Here is a 20,610-nt window from a genome sequence, read left to right as displayed (position 1 = left end):
GTCCAGAGGACAGTTCTGAAGCACTTTCCCACGTGTGTTCTGCTCTATTGAATGGATGCTCAGCCAAGTAGATGTCTCCTGTTCTCCCTGAGCTCCGTCAGCCAGCTGGGATGGCCCTTATTTTGAATATTCTCCAGGCAGGAGACTTGATTACAGTGGTGAGCCCCCTGTAAGTACACAATGGAATGGCAGTAACGTCACCCTTCTCCTAGAATAAAAGCATCATAAAACGTTGGAGCTGGAAATCTTGGCAAAGATCTAATCCATGTGGCTCAGTCTGTGGAAGATAAAACACTTCCAGAGGGTGTAGGGAGTAGGAGTAGCAACAATGTCATGATTACACCAGAAAAGACCCTGATGCAGGGAAAAATGGAGGGCAGGAGGAGAAGAGGGCAACAGTTCATACAATCCAATATAAAAAGCAACCTGATTAAAATATGGGCAGAAGACCTAAGTAGGCATTTTTCTCAAAAAGACATGCAGATGGCCAGCAGCCACATGAAAAGCTGCTCAACATCACTAATCATCCAGGAAATACAAATCAGAACCATAATGAGCCATCACCTGTCAGAACAGCTATCATCAAAAAGACCACAGATAACAAATGCTGGCAAGGGTGTAGAGAAAAGGGAACTCCCGTACACTGCTGGAGGAAATGTAAATTGATGTATCCACTGTAGGGAGGTTCCATAAAAAATTGGAAATACAAACTACTATACGATCCAGCAATTCCACTCACGGGTATTTATCGAAAGAAAACTAAAACACTAATTTGAAAACGTGTGCACCCCAATATTATTTACATACAATAACAAAGATATGGAAGCAACCTAAGTGTCTATCAATAGATAAATGGATAAAGGAGAAATGGTACACACACACACAGATAGGAATACCACTCAGCCATAAAACAATGAAATTCTGCCATTTGCAACAATATAGATGAACCTGGAAGGTATTACACTTAGTGGAATATGTCAGAGACCCAAATTTTGTATATTTTTACTTATATATGGAATCTAACAAAATAAGTGTAACAAAAAAGAGAGTCATAGAATCAGAACAAATTAGTAGTAACCAGAGGGGAATAAAATAGGTGAAGGAGGTTAAAGGGTACAAATCACTAGGCATAAAATAAATTACAAGGATGTGATACACAGCATGGGGAATATAGTCAACATTTTATAATAACTTTGCATGGGGTATCATTATAAAATACCAAATTATTATGTTGCACACCTAAAACTACAATATTTTACATGAATTATATTAAAAAACAGTTGAAATAACACCTGATAACAGAAGGTCTTTCGTGTATTTTGCCCATTTACATATTGGAATCTGAATGTGTCTCGATGTATTGCTGCTCAGTTGCTGAGTCTGACTCTCTGAGACCCCACGGACAGCAGCGCGCCAGGCCTTCCTGTCCCCAGCCATCTCCCAGAGTTTGCCCAAGTGCATGTCCACTGCATTGGTGATGCCATCCAACCATCTCATCCTCTCCTGCCCCCTTCTCCTCCTGCCCTCAATCTCTCCCAGCATCAGGGTCTTTTCCAGTGAGTCAGCTCTTCACATCAGGTGGCCAAAGTACTGGAGCTTCAGCTTCACCATCAGTTCTTCCAAAGATTATTGAGGGCTGACTTCCTTTAGGACTGACATGTTTTCTCTCTGCAGTCCAAGGGACTCTCCAGAGTCTTCTCCAGCACCACAGTTCAAAAGCATCAGTTCGTCGATGTTCAGCCTTCTTTATAGTCCAATTCTCACATCCATACATGGCTACTGGAAAGACCATAGCTTGACTATACAGACCTTTGTTGGCAAAGTCATGTCTCTGCTTCTTAACGCACTGTCTAGGTTTGTCATAGCTTTCCTGCCAAGAAGCAGTGGTCTTCTAACTTCACGGCTGCAGTCACCATCCGCAGTGATTTTAGAGCCCAAGAGGAAACCTGTCACCGCTTCTACCTTTTCCCCTGTATTTGCCATGAAGTGATGGGACCAGATGCCACGATCTTAGTTTCTTTAATATTGAGTTTTGAGCTGGGTTTTTCACTCTTCTCCTTTACCCTCAAGAGACTCTGGTTCTTCACTGTCTGCCATTAGAGGGGCATCATCTGCATATCTGAGGCTGACACTTCTCCCGGCACTCTTGATTCCAGCTTGTGCTTCGTCCAGCCAGGTATTTCACATGATGTGCTCTGTATATAAGTTATTCAAACAGGGTGACAATAAACAGCCTTGTTGTACTCCTTTCTCAATCCTGACTGAATCAGTCAGTTGTTCCACACAGGGTCCTAATTTGCTTCTTGACCTGCATACAGGTTTCTCAGACAGCTAAGATGGTCTGGTATTCCCACCTCTCCAAGTGTTTTCCCAGTTTGTTATGATCCACAAAGTCAAAGGCTTTAGTGTAGTCCATGAGACAGAGGTGGATGTTTTTCTGGAATATTCTCTCTATGATCCAGTAAATGTTGGCAGTTTGGTCTCTGGTTCCTCTGCCTATTCTAAACCCAGCTTGAACATCTGGAAGTGTGCGGTTCATGTAATGCTGAAGCCTGGCTTGGAGGATTTTGTGCATACCTTACTGGCGCGGAGAGGAGTGCAGCTGCCCGGCAGTCTGAACGCCCTTTAGTGCTGCCTTTGTTGGGGACTGGGATGAGGATTGACCTTTTCCAGTCCTGTGGCCACTGCTGGGTTTTCCAATTTTGCTGACATATTCAGTGTAGCACTTTAATAGCATCATCTTTCAGGATGTGAAATAGCTCTGCTGGAATTCTATCACCACCACCACCAGCTTCACTGGCAGCAGTGCTTCCTAAGGCCCACCTGACTTCTCACTCCAGGATGTCTGGCTCTGAGAGACTACACATCATGGTTATCCAGGTCATTTAAGATCTTATTTGTTTATGTGCTGTTTAAATAAATATTAACTGATATTTAATGCAAATATTTTCTCAAGCCAGTATTTTTGCTTTCATTTTAAAATTTCTAATTTCATACACTAAAATATGCTATACTTTTTCCCTGTGATTTATCTTTGGCTTGGATATTTGATATTTAACTCATTCTTTTATTTAAAAATACTTACTTTTGGCCATGCTGGGTCTCTGTTGATGTGTGGGTTTTTCTCTAGTTGCGGCAAATGGGGCTACTTTCTAGTTGTGATGCACAAGCTTCTCATTGTGGTCACTCCTCTTGTTGGCGAAGCACGGGCTCTAGGGCCCGTGGGCACAGTAGGTGCGGCTCCCGGGCTCTAGAGCACAGGCTCAGGAGTTGTGGCGCACGGGCTTAGCTACCCTGTAGCAGGTGAGATCTTCCTGGATCAGGGATCAAACCCATGTCTCCTGCATTGCCAGGTGGATTCTTTACCACTGATCCACCAGGGAAGCCCATAACTCTCATTTATTTTAAATTTTCTAAAATAAAATTCTATTTTATTCTAAAGTAATTTTAAAATATTATTTAAGCCATCAGATTTTGCACGTTGTAAAGCATGTATTTTGACAACTGTGGGTCTGAATTTGTTTCTCTAGAGGGAAAGCCAGTTATCCAACATCACTCACTGGTCAAAATTTTCCTCCTCAAAGTACATGCTCATATGTACTAGGTTCTATCTACTTTTTTATACAAGTATCTAATTTCTTATTATTGTCGTAAAATACACAACACAAAAATCTGTCATGTTAACACTTTTTAAGTGTACAGTCCTGAAACTCTCCGCCCATCTGCCCTCTCTCCCCATCCTCTTGCCTCCTGTTTGCTTGTGACAGACTTCCTATCTGGTCAGGCTGTTCCCTCGTCATTGTTTCTCTATGTAGATCATTTTATATTCCTGCTAATTTAGCCCACAAAATTAACTGCAGCCTTAGTTTGTAAAGTCGTAAGAATTTGGTTGGCGTTGTGTTTGAGGAGAACTGACATCTTTATAAAACCTAGTTCCCTACCCAATGACACAGTGTGTCTCATACCCAGGTTTTCTTTGACCTGTGAGCAAAGCTTTGTGTTTTTTCCCTGTACATCTCTCACTTCATTAGGATTTTTCTGAAGTACCTTTTATTTTTGTTCCAACTATGGAGGAGTTCTTTGTTTTTATCTCATTTTCTTACTGGATATTGCTGACAGGCAAAAGTTCTAAATTTTTGTGTTTTTTTTTTTTTTTTTAATTGCAAACTTGGTCATTTTTACTGAATTCCAGGAATATCTTAGAAATCCATGCTGAATTTTATTAAATGTCTTTTTGGAGTGGAGCTCAACAGACAACCATATGCCATTTTCTAATGGATCGATGAACCCTATTATATTGAAGACATCTGTAAACACCCATTTCTTGAGCTCTGTGAGGGGCCTGCCCCGTGTAGGTATCGGCAGCAGATTAAAACGTGTCCTGCTCAGAGCCGACTTTCTGACAACCCAGAAGATCAATGTGGTCCTGTTGAAATGTTCTTTTATAATAGTGTTGATGTTATTTATTAGCATCTTACTTAAAGGCTTTTTTTTTTTTTAATCAACATACATCTGGAAATACAGCTTTGACTGTTTGTGGTGTTTTCAATCAGGTTTCAATATTAGGTTATTCAGTATATGTTTCATAGAACAAATTGGAGGGCTTCCTGTTTTATTTTCTCCTATATTATGGCAAGTTCATTTAATGTGAGAATTTTCTCTTCTAAGATGGAAAAGGTTAACCAGCGACTCCGTCAAGATCTAGAGTCAAGCAGCATTCTCCTCCTTTCGCCTTTTCAAGTGAGAATTGTTTTTGGAGAACTTCCTTACTTTCTTCCTACTGTTCTGATCAGGTTTTCCGCTCCCCCTCCCCACTTCTTGTTTCATATTATTTGTCATGTGTGCTTGCTAAGTATATATACTAAGCAGCTTCAGTCGTGTCCAACTCTTTGCGACCCTATGGACTGTATCCTGCCAGGCTCCTCTGTCCATGGGGATTCTCCAGGTAAGAACATTGGAGTGGGTAGCCATTCTCTTCTCCAGGGGGGTCTTCCTGACTCAGAAATTGAACCCAAGTCTCTTGCATTGCAGGCAGATTCTTTACCATCTGAATTACCAGGGAAGCCCAGTTACACCACTATAAATCTATTCAAATCCTTTACATTCCCAAGTACTTCTGTCTTCTTCATTTGTCACAGACTTAGACATAGTAATTTCTGAGTTCTAACAGCTTTTGCCTTGTATTTTCAGTTGCTACGTTATTTGGATCACAAAGGGCCCGGAGTCCCATGGCTTCACTATTAATGAGGTCTTTTGTTGATATAAGGTGGTATTCTCTGCTGTCATTTCAACTTTTTGAGTATGTTTCCAGATTAAGCTCATCATCAAGCACTAACAGCAACAGAATTACTGAGAAGTAGGGGAACCAGACAGCATCTGTATTAAAGTCATCTAAGGTGGTCTTTCCATTTTCCAGATTAGATAACTGAAACCTAGAGGCTAGTGATCCTGTTTGTAGTTATTTGAATTATAGTTGATTTACAATGTTATGTTAGTTTCAGGTGTAAAGTGATTCAGTTATATATATATATATATATATATATATATATATATATATATATATACAGGTTCTCGTCTGCTATAGGTTATTATAACATATTAAGCTTAGTTCCTGTGCAATAGGCCCCTGTTTATGTTTCATATATAGTAGTGTGTATCTGTCAATTCCAGACTCTTAATCTATCGCTCCTTTTCCCTTACCCCTTTGGTAACCGTAAGTTTTTCTACGTCTGTGAGTCTGTTTTTGTTTTGTAAATGAGTTCATCTGTATCATTGTTAATTAGATTCAATGCATAAGTGATAGCATACGATATTTGTCTTTCTCTGTCTGACTTAATTCACTTAATATGAAAACCTCTAGGTCCATCCCTGTTGCTACAAATGGCCTTATTTCACTTTTTTGTAAGCCTTTCACACTTAGCAGTGCTTGTTTGCAGACACATGGGTGGGAGTTTTGAGACTGGGTGTGGGGGGCCGTGTCGTCGTGGTCCCCATGGTCCCTCGGTGCCCAGGACAGCACTGCACACACAGCAGAACAGGTGAGTTTCTCTTGAATGACACGAGTCACTGGACCTAGGAAAATCTGCAAGGGCCTCTGTTTTGCTGAAGTTAGTGGCTATGTTTGTCTACCGGAGGCCCCTGGGGATATTTCAGAATTCTCCTAGGTATTTGGCAGCCCCGGGTTAGCAGACTTGGGTTCCAGCCTGGCCCATCCTGGGGCTCCCTTGGACAACTCCCAGAGCCTGTTTCCTCTTTCTTCATCTTTAAGGCTCCTTGCAGCTCCAACATCTCAGCACTAGACAAGGAATTAATTCCCTCTCACCCTGAGCTCTAGAGCCGGATAGTAATAGTGGTTAATATCATCTGCAATTGACTTGAAGGCAATAAGGTCGCTCTGACCACCATACAGAAGAGAAAACTGAAACAACCACGTCTTATGCTTACAGGAGCGATTTGTGCCTATGTCTGTCCCCTGCCCACTCCCAGGCCTTCAGAGGGGGTGGCGGGGTCTGAGTGATGCACCCCTCCACACCCTACCCAGGCCTACGAGCATGTTTCATGGACACAGGACCTCAGTGCAAAACCCCCAGTGAGAGAACCAGGACACAGGGAAGGAGGGCGGGGAGGGCCCAGAGGGGCTGCTGAGAAAAAAATGGCCTCCCTGGGAGACCCCAAGTGACTCTCCCATCCCTGAGAGCACACCCAGAGCCGCCCCGACTACCCCCACCACCTTGCCCTGGTGACCAGGCCAGCCCGCCTACCTTGCAGTGCGTGGTGCTGACTGGCAGCCCGATGTTGGAGGCGATGACCACGGTGAAGGCCGAGGCCAGCTCGATGGTGAAGCCGCTGTGGGGGAGACGGGAGGCCGTCAGGGCGCTGCCAGGGGCTCGCCAGAACCTCCGGGTGGACTGGGCCTCACGGCACCAGAGCCAGGACATTGCGGCAGCATCACACGGCACTCGCCGTGAGGCCGCGCTCAGCCCTAAGGAGCAAGTCCTGTCTTCTTGATGGGTTTTCAGAAACCTCACCTGAAGGAGCTGGGCCAGGAATACCTGCTGCAAGGAAAACTGTACACACATCGTTTCTAAATGGACACAGGGAAAACCACACTCTTGTTTCAAAAATGTGTTCTTATTATTATAAAGGAGTGACTTTTTGCTCAGATTACTTTTTTTTTTTTCAAATCAATGCTAGAATCTTTCGTTAAAATGAGTTTTGTTAAAATGAATTTCAAGACCTTTTATAATAGGTGGTGGTGGTGGTTGAGTCGCTAAGTTGTGTCTGACTCTTGCGACCCCATGGGGTGTAGCCTGCCAGGTTCCTCTGTCCATGAGATTCTCTAGGCAAGAATACTGGAGTGGGTTGCCATTCCCTTCTCCACGGGATCTTCCTGACCCAGGAATCAAACCCAGGTCTCCTGCATTGCAAGCAGTTTCTTAACCAACTGAGCTATGAGGGAAGCCCTTAAAATATGTAGTTCTGAATTTTAGTTGTACTTGGAAAACTCTCTTGTGGATTTATTTGACCCCCTAATATATCTAAATATCTCCAAAGGAGGACCACAGGAAGCCAGGTGGGAGGCTCCAGACCCCACCCCAGGGCAAGGCACCCCCCACCCCACCCCCTGAGCCCAGGCAGCCCAGGAAGGATGTAGGCAATCACCCCTGCGGGCAGCAGGTGGAGCCAGTGAGCAGAGTGTGGGGACAGGCAGTCCCAGCCCCGCCTTTACCACGGGTTTTCTGGACCTCAGGCCGGTAAGACACCCCGTGGGATGGGAACAGGGGCTGCAGGTGGATTCGCGTCTTCTCTTCCCTTCTGCGTCTGCCCCATCTCAGTGCCACCGTGGATGGGGGCCAGCAGAGCATGAGGGCGATGGGGGAGATGGTGCTTGGAGACGCCCCACTCTGGGGACCGCGCCCCCCCCCCCCCCCGAACCAGAACAGGCTGTGCAGGGGAACATCGACACACCCGCTCCGAGGCTGCCCCCCACCCCCACACCACGCCCCACCCCCACCCCCGCTCACCTGGACGGCGTGATGGGGGTGAGGTCTTTCCCCATGGTCTGGATCACTCGTCTCCCCCACACCCAGAGGCCCGTACAAATTCCAACCCCTCCATAAAACAGCAGCCAGACAGGAGTCGCGGCTTCTTGTAGGACCGCACCTTGTTCATAAATCAGCCACAGAGCCACCAGGGGCCCGATGGCATTACTAGGAGAAAAAAGACAAGTGAATTGTACAAATGTCCATGCCTACAGATGACGCTGTACACAACATTCAGTGACTTCTCAGTCTTGAGAACAGCCTATCTTACCGCATTTGTGGTTTGCCTGTGTAATCTGTAAGTGATAACGATTTAGCCATTTTTGGGGTTACGGCTAAAATAAACAAAAAATTTACCATTGACTGTTTTTAAGTGTCACTGGAAAAGGCGCTGATGCTGGGAAAGACTGAAGGCAAAACGAGAAGGGAGTGGCAGAGGATGAGATGGTTAGATAGCATCACTGACTCAATGGATGTAAATCTGAGCAAACTCGGGGCAACAGTGAAGGACAGGGGAGCCTGGCATGCTGCAGTCCACGTGGACAAGGAGCTGGGCATGACTGAGCGGCTGAGCAACCGCTGCCACTGCGCAGTTCAGCAGTGTTAAGGAGAGTCACACTGTTGTTAAACAGGCCTCCAGAAAGTTTTTAATCATGAAAATCTGAACCACTATACCCATTAAATGAGAGTTCTCTTGGCCTTTCCCCCTTCCCCCAGAAACCACCAGTTTACTCTGCCTCTGAATTTGATGGACTATACTAGGTTTCTCACGGAAGTGCAAGCATACGGTATTGTCTTTTCATGACTAGCTTATTTCATGAATAATAATAATCAGAATGCCTTCAAGATTCATCGGTGGTGTAGCATATGACACAACGCCCTTCCTTTTTATATCCCACTGGGTGTGTGGTGTGCAGATATCTCTGAGGCCCTGTTTTCCATCCTTTTGGGTATATACCCAGAGGTGGAATTGCTCCATTTTTTGAGGAACCCTCAGACTGCTTTCCACAGCGGTCGCACCATTTTACATTTCCACCAACAGTGCACAAGGGTTCAAATTTCTCACGTCCTTGCACACACTTGTTACTTTGTTTGTACAGTAGCCATCTTCATGATGGTGAGATCTGTTATGTTTAAGGTACTGAAAAATCAGAAGAAGTGGACACAAAAACCAAGTTCTTTCCTTCCTTTCTTTCTCTATTTCTTTCCATTTTCACTGCCAGCACAGCTGCTAACATCAACTACCAGTGTGGGGCAACCATGTCAGCCTCCCAACAAAGGAACCACAAAACATATATCTATTTCTCAGGCCAACCCTGCGAAGTAGGCATTGGTCTCCTATTTTACTGATGAGAAAACTGATGCTAAAATCATGTCACTAGCAGGAAGCAGAACTGGGATGTGAGTTTAGGATTCACTCAGGTGCTCACCCCTCCCTGAGACCCATAATTGTCACTCAGGCTCTTGACAAGCACACACTGTCTTTTTTTGGGGGGAGGGTTCCACAGCCTTTTTAAAATTAAGACTTTATTTAAGACTTTAAGTCTCCCCATCAACAACATTCCCACCAGAGTGGAACATCAGTTGCAACTGAGGAACCCACAGTGACATGTCGGAATAATTCGAAGTCCACAGTTTACATTAGAGTTCACTCTTGGTGATATATATGTTCTATGGGTTTAGACAAATTGACATGTATCCATCCTTAGCATATCCTATACTGCCCTAAGATACTAGCATATCCTTAGGAGCCCCTGGTGGCTCAGACGGTAGTCTGCCTACAATGCAGAAGACCTGGGTTCGATCTCTGGGTTGGGAAGATCCTCTGCAGAAGGAAATGGCCACACACTCCCGTACTCTTGCACGGACAGCGGGGCGTGGTAGTCTACAGTCCACGGGGCTGCAAAGAGCTGGACATGACTGAGTGACTTCACTTTCACTGGTCCCTTTCATGAGAAATGCTGGTCTACAGTTTTCCCTTAAGGACTTTGTCTGGTTGTGGGATTAGGTTAATGCTGGCCTAAAAGAATGAGTGAGGAAGTATTCCTTTTGCTTCTGTCCTCTGAAAGAAACTGTAGACAAGTATAATTTCTTTCTTAGAAGCTTGGTAGAATTCACCAGTAAACCCATCTGGGCCTGGTGCTTTCTGATTTGAAAGGCTGTTAATTACTGACTTAATTTTCTTAATAGATACAAGCCTATCAGGTAGTCTATTCTTGTGTGAGTTTGGGCAGGTTCTGTCTTTCAAGAACTGGTCCATTTTATCTAGCTTATCAAACTGGCGAACATAAAATTATTCATAGTATTGCTTTCATAGCATTATTGACTTTTTTTTTTTGGTCCATAAGATCTATAGTGATATCTCCTTTTCCATTTCTGGCATCAGCAATTTGTGTTCTCCTTTTCCCTTAGGTAGCCTGGCTAGAAGACTATAAATATCATTAATATTTTCAAAGACCCAGCTTTTAGTTTCACTGATTTTTATCCATTCATGTCCTGATTTTAATTTCATTTATTTAGCTCTAATTATTATTTCTTTACCTCTGTTTACTTTGGATTAATTAATCATTTGCTTTTCATTTCCTAGGCTGGAAACTTAGGTTATTGATTTTACATCTTTCTTCTTTCCTACTATATGAATTCTGGAGAAGGAAATGGCAACCCATTCCAGTACTCTTGCCTGGAAAATCCCATGGACGGAGGAGCCTGGTAGGCTGCAGTCCATGGGGTTGCTAAGAGTCAGACATGACTGAGCAACTTCACTTTCACTTTTTCACTTTCATGCATTGGAGAAGGCAATGGCAACCCACTCCAGTGTTCTTGCCTGGAGAATCCCAGGGGTGGGGGAGCCTGATGGGCTGCCATCTAGGGGCTGTGCCATCTGTGGGCTGCCACAGAGTTGGACACGACTGAAGTGACTTAGCAGCAGCAGCAGCTTTATATGAATTCAATGCTGTAAACTTTCTTCTAAGCATTGTTTTTGTTGCTTCCCACAAATTTTGGTGTGTTTTCAATTTCATTTAGTTTAACATATTTTAACATTTCTCTTGGTATTTCTTCTTTGTTTCAAATGTTATATAGAAGTATGTGGTTTAATCTCTTTTGTTACTGATTTATACGTAGTTGATTGATGGTCTGTTTCACTCAAATGCGTCCTCATTGATTTCTGCTGCTGGGTCTATTCACGTCTCCTCTGTCTGAAATCAACAGTTGCTCCTGCTTTCTTCTAGTGTTAGCATGCTATACTTCCCTTCTTCCATTTACTCTTTTTCCTTTTTTAAACCCCATTTATTTTTTTTTAATTTAAATTTATTTATTTTAACTGGGGGCTAATTACTTTACAATACTGTGTTGGTTTTGCCATACATCAACATGAACCCGCCACAGGTGTACACGTGTTCCCAGTCCTGAACCCCCCTCCCACCTCCCTCCCCATACCATCCCTCTGGGTCATCCCAGTGCACCAGCCCCAAGCATCCTATATCCTGCATCGAACTTAGACTGGTGATTCGTTTCTTATATGATAGTATACATGTTTCAATGCCATTCTCCCAAATCATCCCACCCTCTCCCTCTCCCACAGAGTCCAAAAGACTGTTCTATACATCTGTGTCTCTTCTGCTGTCTCGCATACAGGGTTATCGTTACTATCTTTCTAAATTCCATATATATGCATTAGTATACTGTATTGGTGTTTTTCTTTCTGGCTTACTTCACTCTATAATTGGCTCCAGTTTCATCCACCTCATTAGAACTGATTCAAATGTATTCTTTTTAATGGCTGAGTAATACTCCTTGCCATATATATGTACCACAGCTTTCTTATCCATTCATCTGCTGATGGACATCTAGGTTGCTTCCATGTCCTGGCTATTATAAACAGTGCTGCGATGAACATTGGGGTACATGTGTCTCTTTCAATTCTGGTTTCCTCGGTGTGTATGCCCAGAAGTGGGATTGCTGGGTCATAAGGCAGTTCTATTTGCAGTTTTTTAAGGAATCTCCACACTGTTCTCCATAGTGGCTGTACTAGTTTGCATTCCCACCAACAGTGTAAGAGGGTTCCCTTTTCTCCACACCCTCTCCAGCATTTATTGCTTATAGACTTTTGGATTGCAGCCATTCTGACTGGAGTGAAATGGTACCTCATTGTGGTTTTGATTTGCATTTCTCTGATAATGAGTGATGAGAAAGAAGAATGGAACTGGAGGAATCAACCTGCCTGACTTCAGGCTCTACTACAAAGCCACAGTCATCAAGACAGTATGGTATTGGCACAAAGACAGAAATATAGATCAATGGAACAAAATAGAAAGCCCAGAGATAAAGCCACACACCTATGGACACCTTATCTTTGACAAAGGAGGCAAGAATATACAATGGAGAAAAGACAATCTCTTTAACAAGTGGTGCTGGGAAAACTGGTCAACCACTTGTAAAAGAATGAAACTAGATCACTTTCTAACACCATTCACAAAAATAAACTCAAAATGGATTAAAGATCTAAATGTAAGACCAGAAACCATAAAACTCTTGGAGGAGAACATAAGCAAAACACTCTGACATAAATCACAGCAGGATCCTCTATGACCTACCTCTCAGAATATTGGAAATAAAAGCAAAAATAAACAAATGGGACCTAATTAAAATTAAAAGCTTCTGCACAACAAAAGAAGCTATAAGCAAGGTGAAAAGACAGCCTTCAGAATGGGAGAAAATAATAGCTAATGAAGCAACTGACAAACAAGTAATCTCAAAAATATACAAGCAACTTATGCAGCTCAATTCCAGAAAAATAAACGACCCAATCAAAAAATGGGCCAAAGAATTAAACAGACGTTTCTCCAAAGAAGACATACAGATGGCTAACAAACACATGAAAAGTTAATCCCATTTCTTTTTAACCTAAGTGTTTTTACATTTCAAGTGGGTTTCTGGTAGACAGCAGCGAGTTGAGTTGTGTTTTTTGATCCGTTCTGATAATCTCTTGTCTTTTAATTGGTGCATCTGGATCACTGAAATTCAAGCTGATTGCCAGCATAGCTGGATTAGCGTCCACCGTATCTGTCAGTGCTTTCTGTCTGTTGTCCTTGTTCTTTGTTCCTATTTTTGTCATCTGCCTTTTTTCCCCCCTTCTGTTGTTTTAACTGAGCATTCCATATGATTCCATTTTCTCTCCCTTCTTAGCATATTGGCTATACTTTTTTTTTTTTTTTTTTTGCTAACTTTCTAAAATGGTTGCCCTAGAGCTTGCCATATATACCTAGGGTTAATCCAAATCCCCTTTGTAATAACTTTATACTACTTTACTGATAGTGTGAAAGTGTGCAAGTGTTAGTCATTCAGTTGTGTCTGACTCTTTGCCACCCCATGGACTATAGCCTCCTAGGCTCTTCTGACCATGGGATTCTCCAGTCAAGAATACTGGAGTAGGTTGCCATTCCCTTCTCCAGGGGATCTTCCTGACCCAGGGATCAAATCCAGGTCTCCCACATTGCAGGCAGATTCTTTACCATATAAACCATGTAAGTTAAGTGTAGATAACTTAAAATAAAAAAAAAATCCTAATTCCACCCTTCCATCCCTCGTATGTTTCTCAGCATTTGCTCCTTCCTTATGTGAGACAGGATGGCTGGAGTTGGGGAGTTTCCCTTCTCCCTAGGGGAAGGCCAGGGCAGTCTGGAGTGTGTTCCCCCTTCCAGGTCAGTTAGCCTGAAGTAATCCCCTGCAGGCTGGGCTCTGGTGACCCGGTTTCTCCTGAGCACAGCCTGGCTAAGCACAGGGTGTCTGTTCTGTCTAGTGGCTGCTTTCCTTCCCCCCAGAGCAGGAGGGGTTCCTCTTCCCTGATATTCACTGTTAGGATCTGGTAGGGCCCCTGGATAGTGGGGTCCCCCCTACCCTGGGTCCCCCAGAGCCTTAACTCTCTCCTTGTCCCCCCTGAGCCTCCAGGGCCCATTGCTCCAGTCCAGGATTGCATGATTCTCGCCACAGCACCCGCTGCTGAGTGCCCCCTCCAGGACCCCCAGCATCTCTGCCTCTCCGACCCTGGGGGCAGTGGTTCGTCCTGTGTTCTCCTCTGCCTTTGAGATCCGAGAAGAGTTGTTGACTTTTCAGTCTATTTGGTTTTTGCTTGCTGTTAGGATGTAGTGATGATTCCCAAGCTCCCTGCAGGCTTCGAATGACGCCTGTGGTTCCCAGCCCACCCTTCACACTCCGGAGACCGAGTCACAGAGAGCTGGTTTCCCACGCTGGCTCCTCTCTGTGTGGCCCTGGCAAAAGTCACATTTCTGAGCTTCAGACTCCCGGTCTCTGAGAGGTATCACTTAGAACTGCAGGCTTCCCTGTGGCTCAGACAGTAAAAAATCTGCCTGCAATGTGGGAGACCCAGGTTCGATCCCTGGGTAGGGAAGATCCCTAGGAAAAAGAGTGGCTACCCATTCCAGTATTCTGGCCTGGAGAATTCTCTGGATAGAGGAGCCTGGCGGGCTACAGTCCATGGGGTCACAAAGCATCCCACATGACTGAGTAACTAACACTTTCACTTTCTTTCACTTAGGACTACAAAGGACTGTTCTGAACAGGCCTGGAGTAAGTTACAAGTGCTTCAGCTCTGAGGACTGGTACAAACTTAACACCCACTTGTTGAGTAAACAGAAGCCCCCTCCTCACTGCTGCACCGTTATTTCTAAACCTTGCTTTCATCAGACTACATCCCTGCTCAAAAGCCTGAGAATCAGTCTCCAAACTGCAAACAGCTGCTCTACACTCTGGCCACCTGCAGCAGCTACCGCCTAGACTCTTCCTTGGCCTTGAAATGCAGTTTGGGGCTGTTCTGTTACTCTCCAGGAGTATGCCTTTCTTGTCTCCTTAACTGGAACTTAGTTCTAAAGGAAAGGGATCCAATTCATAACATGTTGCTGGTACCAGGCTTTTCATAAAGAATTTGTGATAAGGAGGAGGAAGTGGGCTGGTGGGGGAGGGGAGTAAAAAATTTAAGAGAGGACAGAACATGGTGCCCCCAGTAAAATAAGTTGGCAATGCCTAGGTGACCCTGAGCAGAACATAAACTGTCCAGGCCTCTTTGTCTGGCTGGAAGACGTCTTTTAAAAAGAACAGAAACGCAGCTGCACATGGTATAAAATGGAGTCATATAACTGGGCCAAAAAAAATATGACGGCACATTTCCCTCGTTTGGACAGAAACATTAGGCTGTATAATAACTATAATAGTGGAAATGTCTGGACATTGATTATGGGGAAGGACTGTCCTTATCTTATTATATAAGCACCTCCCCTTAATCCTCATAGAAATCTCCTACATTGGTACTAGTTTTACCCCCATTTCACAGATTGGGACACCGAGGCTTTGGAAAATTCAGTGACTGATCCGGATGCCTGGCCAGACTCTATACACTCCTGCACATTCTGGCCTGGATGCCCAGCTGACCTGAGCTCTCCATGCTCTTGCTAGTGATTCTTTCCAGAAGACCCACCAGGCACACTCCTGCCTCGGCCTCGCAGTGCTTTTCCCTCTTCCAGGAGGTTCTCCTATAGATGCCGTCACAGCTGTGCCCTCAGTTCCTGCAGGTGTCCCTAGGGGACCCTCCTGACTGAAGCGGCCATCCAACATGAAGCCCCCCGGGGTCTCCCACGTCTCTTTTCTGACCCGTCACGCGGGTCACTACAGGAGCTACTTGCTCACACATGACCCTTATACAACTTGGGGGAAATCTGTACTTCTCTCTCTGCTTTGAAACCAAAAGGCACTGATGCCAAATGGCACTGAACGCAGGCCAGGGTAGGAAGCCGGGACAGGCTTGGGCAGAATCAGGGCTCCGAGCCCAGCTCTACTGATTCCACCTGTTGTGATTTCTGACCCCAGGCAACTCTCCCTGCATCTGGTTCACTCAAAGACCTGTGCCATGGAGATGCAGGTGCTGCACTTGTGGACAAAACCTGGTTGTTGGCCGACCCCAGGTGGTTGCAACCTGCGTGGTTCTAGGGTGGGCCAGGTATTTGCCGTGCCCCTCCCCGCCCCCTCAGCCTGACCCCGCCCACCCCGCACCTCATAATCACCAGGCCCCTCCCCTCCCCGCCCCGCCCCCTTTACAAGACCACGCCCACCACACAGGCCCTCCGCGGCCCCGTCCTGCCCAGGTTCTGACCTCACGTCATTTCCTCCGTGCGCGAAGGAGCCGAAGCAGGCGGTGAGGACCTGCAGGAAGTGGAAGAGTAGGTGCACCTCGGCGGAGTCCTTCTCCTCCTTCTCCTCGTCTACTGGGTCGTCGCGCGGCGGCTCGGGCTCGGCCAGCGGGGGCGCCAGCCGGACCTCGACGCCACCCTCCTCGGCCTCGATCTCCGCCTCGGCCACGGCATTGCAGTAGCTGGAGTAGCTGTCGTAGCGCAGCCGGCGGCGCGAGTAGGCCACGGCGTCGGCCACCAGCTTCTCGCTGTCCTCGGGCGCAGGCGTGTCGCCGCGGCGTGTGGCCAGGCCGGGCAGTCCACAGATGGCCGCCGTGTAGCACGTGTAGCTGTTGTTGCGCCGCAGCTGCCGCGGGGCCCCGTCAGCCGGCCGCTCATCGCGGATGCGGTGTAGCAGGTCCTTGTAGAGCCCCGAGTCCTTGTGCACCGTGTGGTACACGTGGCCATCGGCCCGCGCCGTGCCGTCGAAGCCGAAGGTCCCGTTGGACACGGGCGACTTGGTGGTGCCGTGCGTCATGGACAGTGCCCGGCCTGCGGGGACAAAGGATAGATTGAGCCCAGCCTGAAAGGGACAGACCGAGTCCGGCCTGCGGGGACAAGGGACAGCCTGAGTCCACGCCTGGGATGCTGTGGGGCCACCATGTCAGTTCAGGAGGTTGGACAGTGAGAGTTTTTGCATTTTTCTGCCATACTCTTTTATTTTCCAACCTGACAACGCAGGCCATGAAGTATGGTAAAAATAAAAAGGGAAACTTGGAAACATACAGCAAAGGGTAAAACTAACAGTACGGCAGTTGAAAAACGATGCTGCGCTCTCCTAAAATGCGGAAGCACTCTTTCCTTTTCCAGGAACGGGTAGGAGAAGGATCCGTATCAGGAGCTTATTTTATAGAAAACTCGATACAAGGGGGACTCAATCCATCTCCCTGTGAGATACACACTGCAGGTGCTGCTTAAAAACATGACACAAATGAGCCCACCTATGAAAGAGAAACAATCACAGAGAGAAAGGACAGAGCAGCTCCTGGGGCAGGAGGAAGGGAGGAGGAATGGAGGGAGCAGCTGGGGCAGCAGATGCAAGCTCACAGGAGGGGTAAGCAAGGTCCTATGTACAGCACAGGGTACTATATTCAACATCCTGTAATAAACCCATAATGGAAAAGAATATTTTAAAAAAGGATGTACATATATATATATACACACACATGTACCACTTTGCTGTACAGCAGAAGTTAACGTGCTGTTTAATCAACCATATACTTCAATTGAAAAAAAAGGCTGGTGGACAGAGTCAAAGGCGGTCTGTCAGATCAGTGGGCAGAGCCCATTCTCTTTCTTGGCCAAGTTGCAGATCCATCCTGGACTGCGGTGCCAGCACCCCTGCAGGGAGGTGGGCCTGGCAGAGGCAGGAGGTAGCCCATCACTGTCCACAAACACTGTGGGACAGAGGACCCTCACGATGGCCCTGATGGTTTCTACGCTACTCTAGTGAGACCACCGCCCCGGTTCCAACGTCAGCTTTCTCTCTGCACCTCCCAGGAGGAAGGTGTTTGTATACAAAGCTGGATAAACTGATAATCCAATCTCTGGCAGTTAGGTGACTGCATGTGGAAGACACAGGTGAGGGGCCCAGAGGTGCTGCTGGGAGACTGCAGGTAAATGGCTCTTGGAGGAAAGTCACGGGACAGGAACAAGCCCGCTCTGGGACTGACCAAACCCTGGGCCCTTCAGCCCCCGAGTTTTCTCTGGGGACACTTGTGTGTGCTGGAGCCTCATTGCCACATGCAGGCCAACTGGCCCCCCAAAACTGCCTCTGCCCCATGCCACCCCAGCCCCCAGGAACTTACCATATGGGGCCCGGGGGTGGTGACCCCCTGACATGCTTTCTGAGGTCCCTGAGGGCTCCGCAGCTGAGCCCGTGAGGGGGACGGTGCTGTCGTCGTGAGCCTTGGCACCTGGCAGCTCTTTAAATACTGGGGACTCCACTTCCTGAATTTTATTGAGACTTTCATCAGAGGCTCTCGATAAAGCACCTTCTTTTTGTAATTTGCCTGAAGAAAATAAAGTCATAACTGAAAATTTGGGAAGAGGATTCTTATTTTTGACAAATGAATATAAAAAAAATATTTATCGTGATACTTTCATACTTTGGGAACAAAAAAAAAAAAGGAAAATAAAGTGGACAATTCAGTCTGGGAAACAGGCTAGAAAATTCAGCTACGGAGGGAAAGATGGAGGCTCAGCCCTGAGTTATCTCATCCAAAAGCAACAAAAAAGACAGGATTAGATCTGGTTCCCAAGGTAAACATTCTGTAAATTCTACAACCATCTAGCCCGGCCTTCTGTTTTCTTAAACTGACCTCAGAATCACTGAAATGTTTATCCTTTTTGTCTTCATAGATACTGCTAGGGTCTGTCTGCTTTCTTCTGTTCAATAAGAGACTGTGCTCAGATTTCCTCAGGTCACCAAGTCTTAGGAAACAAGTAAATCATCTTCCTCAAAAGGAACAGAGAGATTCTGCTTACTGTTAAATATCCTCTACTTCCAAAAGAAATCAGGGATTTTCAAAAAGTGGTTTTGAAGCTGGAGCGCACTCTGGGTAATCAGATCTGGTATGTGGGTTCATGGTCTTGCTGCCTCACACTTTCCTGAGGAAACGTCTACGCTCTAACCTACCCAACTGACACGGACAGCCTTCTCGGGTCCTCTGCCGGATACACTCGTGCATCAGCCTCATTTCTGTATTTACCCAGACAGATCACTTCTGTCTCTGTTGTTGCTGTCCAGCCGCTCAGTTGTGTCCCGACCCTTTGCGACCCCATGGACTACAGCACGCCAGGCTCCCCTGTCTGTCACCATCTCCCAGAGCTTGCTGAAACGCACGTCCATTGAATCGGTGATGCCATCCAACCATCTCGACCTTTGTCGTCCCCTTCTCTTCCTGCCCTCAATCTTTATACCTCTATCTCTATATTTATCTAAATCTTAAAGACAGATTAAAAAAAATAAAACTAAGTTTGTTCACTACAAGGAATAAATAAAGGTACACACAGGTTTCTGACCTCAAACTGCTTACAATGTAGACGAGAAAAGTTAGTATCTGTAAAGATTATAATAACAGATTTTTTAAATTGTGTTTTTTGGTTTGTTTTTTCTTGTTTTTGGCCACACTGTGCAGTTTGTCCGATCTTAGCTCCCCAACCAAGGATCAAACCTGGGCTTCTGCAGTGGAAGCATGGAGTCTTAACCACTGAACCATCAGGAAGTCCCCCCAAAAACGTGCTAACGTATGAAACAGGTATTACCATTTTCTCTATTTTATAAATGAGCAAATTGAGGCCCACAGAGACTGAATCACTTGCTGAAGGTCACCCAGGTAGTAACATGCAGCCAGTTTACTCTCTGTCTATGCCCTTAACCATAGTCTGTACTTAATAGAACAAGGGACCTGTATGTTGAAATGTCAAAATACATGTTATTGGCCAAAAAAAATCCCTTGGCAAGCCAGAATGGGTAGTAATGTCAGTTTCCTACTGTAACATTACAGCCTAAAGGTGGGAGCAAAGATTTTACGGTCCATAACTCAGGGAAGTAGCGCAGGACAGGAAGCCTTGGCGTGCTAAAGTTCATGGGGTCACAGAGTCGGACACGACTTAGCAACTGAACAACAACAATCAGAAAAAGCTTTAAACGTCAAGAGCATTCAAGTTTAGTTTATCACTCCCACTGGGGTTAAACCAGACAAGCAGAATGTTTAAGGGGGTGGGGGGGTTCCTTCTCAACCAAGAGCAGGGGGCGGCTACACAGGAGAGGAAGAAGCAGCTGGATATGAATCCGTCATAGTGTGAAATCACTACTTAGTTTGAAGTTGTATGTACTAATGTAGTGTTTTAATTATTAGTTTTTAAAACTTGCACGTGGTATACTGGCTGTGTGTGTGTAGAATTCTGATTCTAAAAAATGTCTAGGGATCTCACTGGCAGTCCAGTGGCTGGGACTTCACCTCCCAATGCAGGGTACACAGGTTCAATCCTTGGTCAGGGACCTAAGATCCCCACAAGATCCCATGTGCCTTGTGGCCAAAAAACCGAAACATAAAACAGAAGGAATATTGTAACAAATTGAATAGACTTTAAAAATAGTCCACATTAAAAAAAAATCTTAAAAGTCTAGATTCCTATAACGCCTATCCCTGTAGTCAGCCCCTCTGCCCTAGCCCTTGACAACCACCTGTCTGGTCTCCGTCCCTACCGTTTTGTCTTTTCCAGATGTCATGTAAATGGAACCATAAGACATGTGCTTCTGAGGCTGGCTCCTCCGACGTGGCACGATTAACCATGGCACCCGAGGTTCATCCATGCTGATG

General features: G+C 45.7%; 1 protein-coding gene across 6 annotated transcripts in view; it reads right to left on the bottom strand.

Moving 5' to 3' along the window:
* SLC20A2 (solute carrier family 20 member 2) overlaps positions 1-20,610 on the bottom strand; it is a 110,241-nt gene that overhangs the window by 1,643 nt on the left and 87,988 nt on the right. For all 6 annotated transcript variants that reach the window (XM_018041867.1, XM_018041869.1, XM_018041866.1 and 3 more), the window contains 4 exons: positions 18,091-18,294; positions 16,207-16,774; positions 8,025-8,210; positions 6,762-6,846 (listed from right to left, as the gene is read on the bottom strand). In XM_018041867.1, the coding sequence (XP_017897356.1) occupies positions 6,762-6,846; positions 8,025-8,210; positions 16,207-16,774; positions 18,091-18,294 (1,043 nt within the window). The remainder of the gene's footprint in view (positions 1-6,761; positions 6,847-8,024; positions 8,211-16,206; positions 16,775-18,090; positions 18,295-20,610) is intronic.

Source organism: Capra hircus, chromosome 27 (genome assembly GCF_001704415.2).
Source record: "Capra hircus breed San Clemente chromosome 27, ASM170441v1, whole genome shotgun sequence".
Taxonomy (NCBI): domain Eukaryota; kingdom Metazoa; phylum Chordata; class Mammalia; order Artiodactyla; family Bovidae; genus Capra; species Capra hircus.
This window is presented reverse-complemented; position numbering and strand designations above follow the sequence as displayed.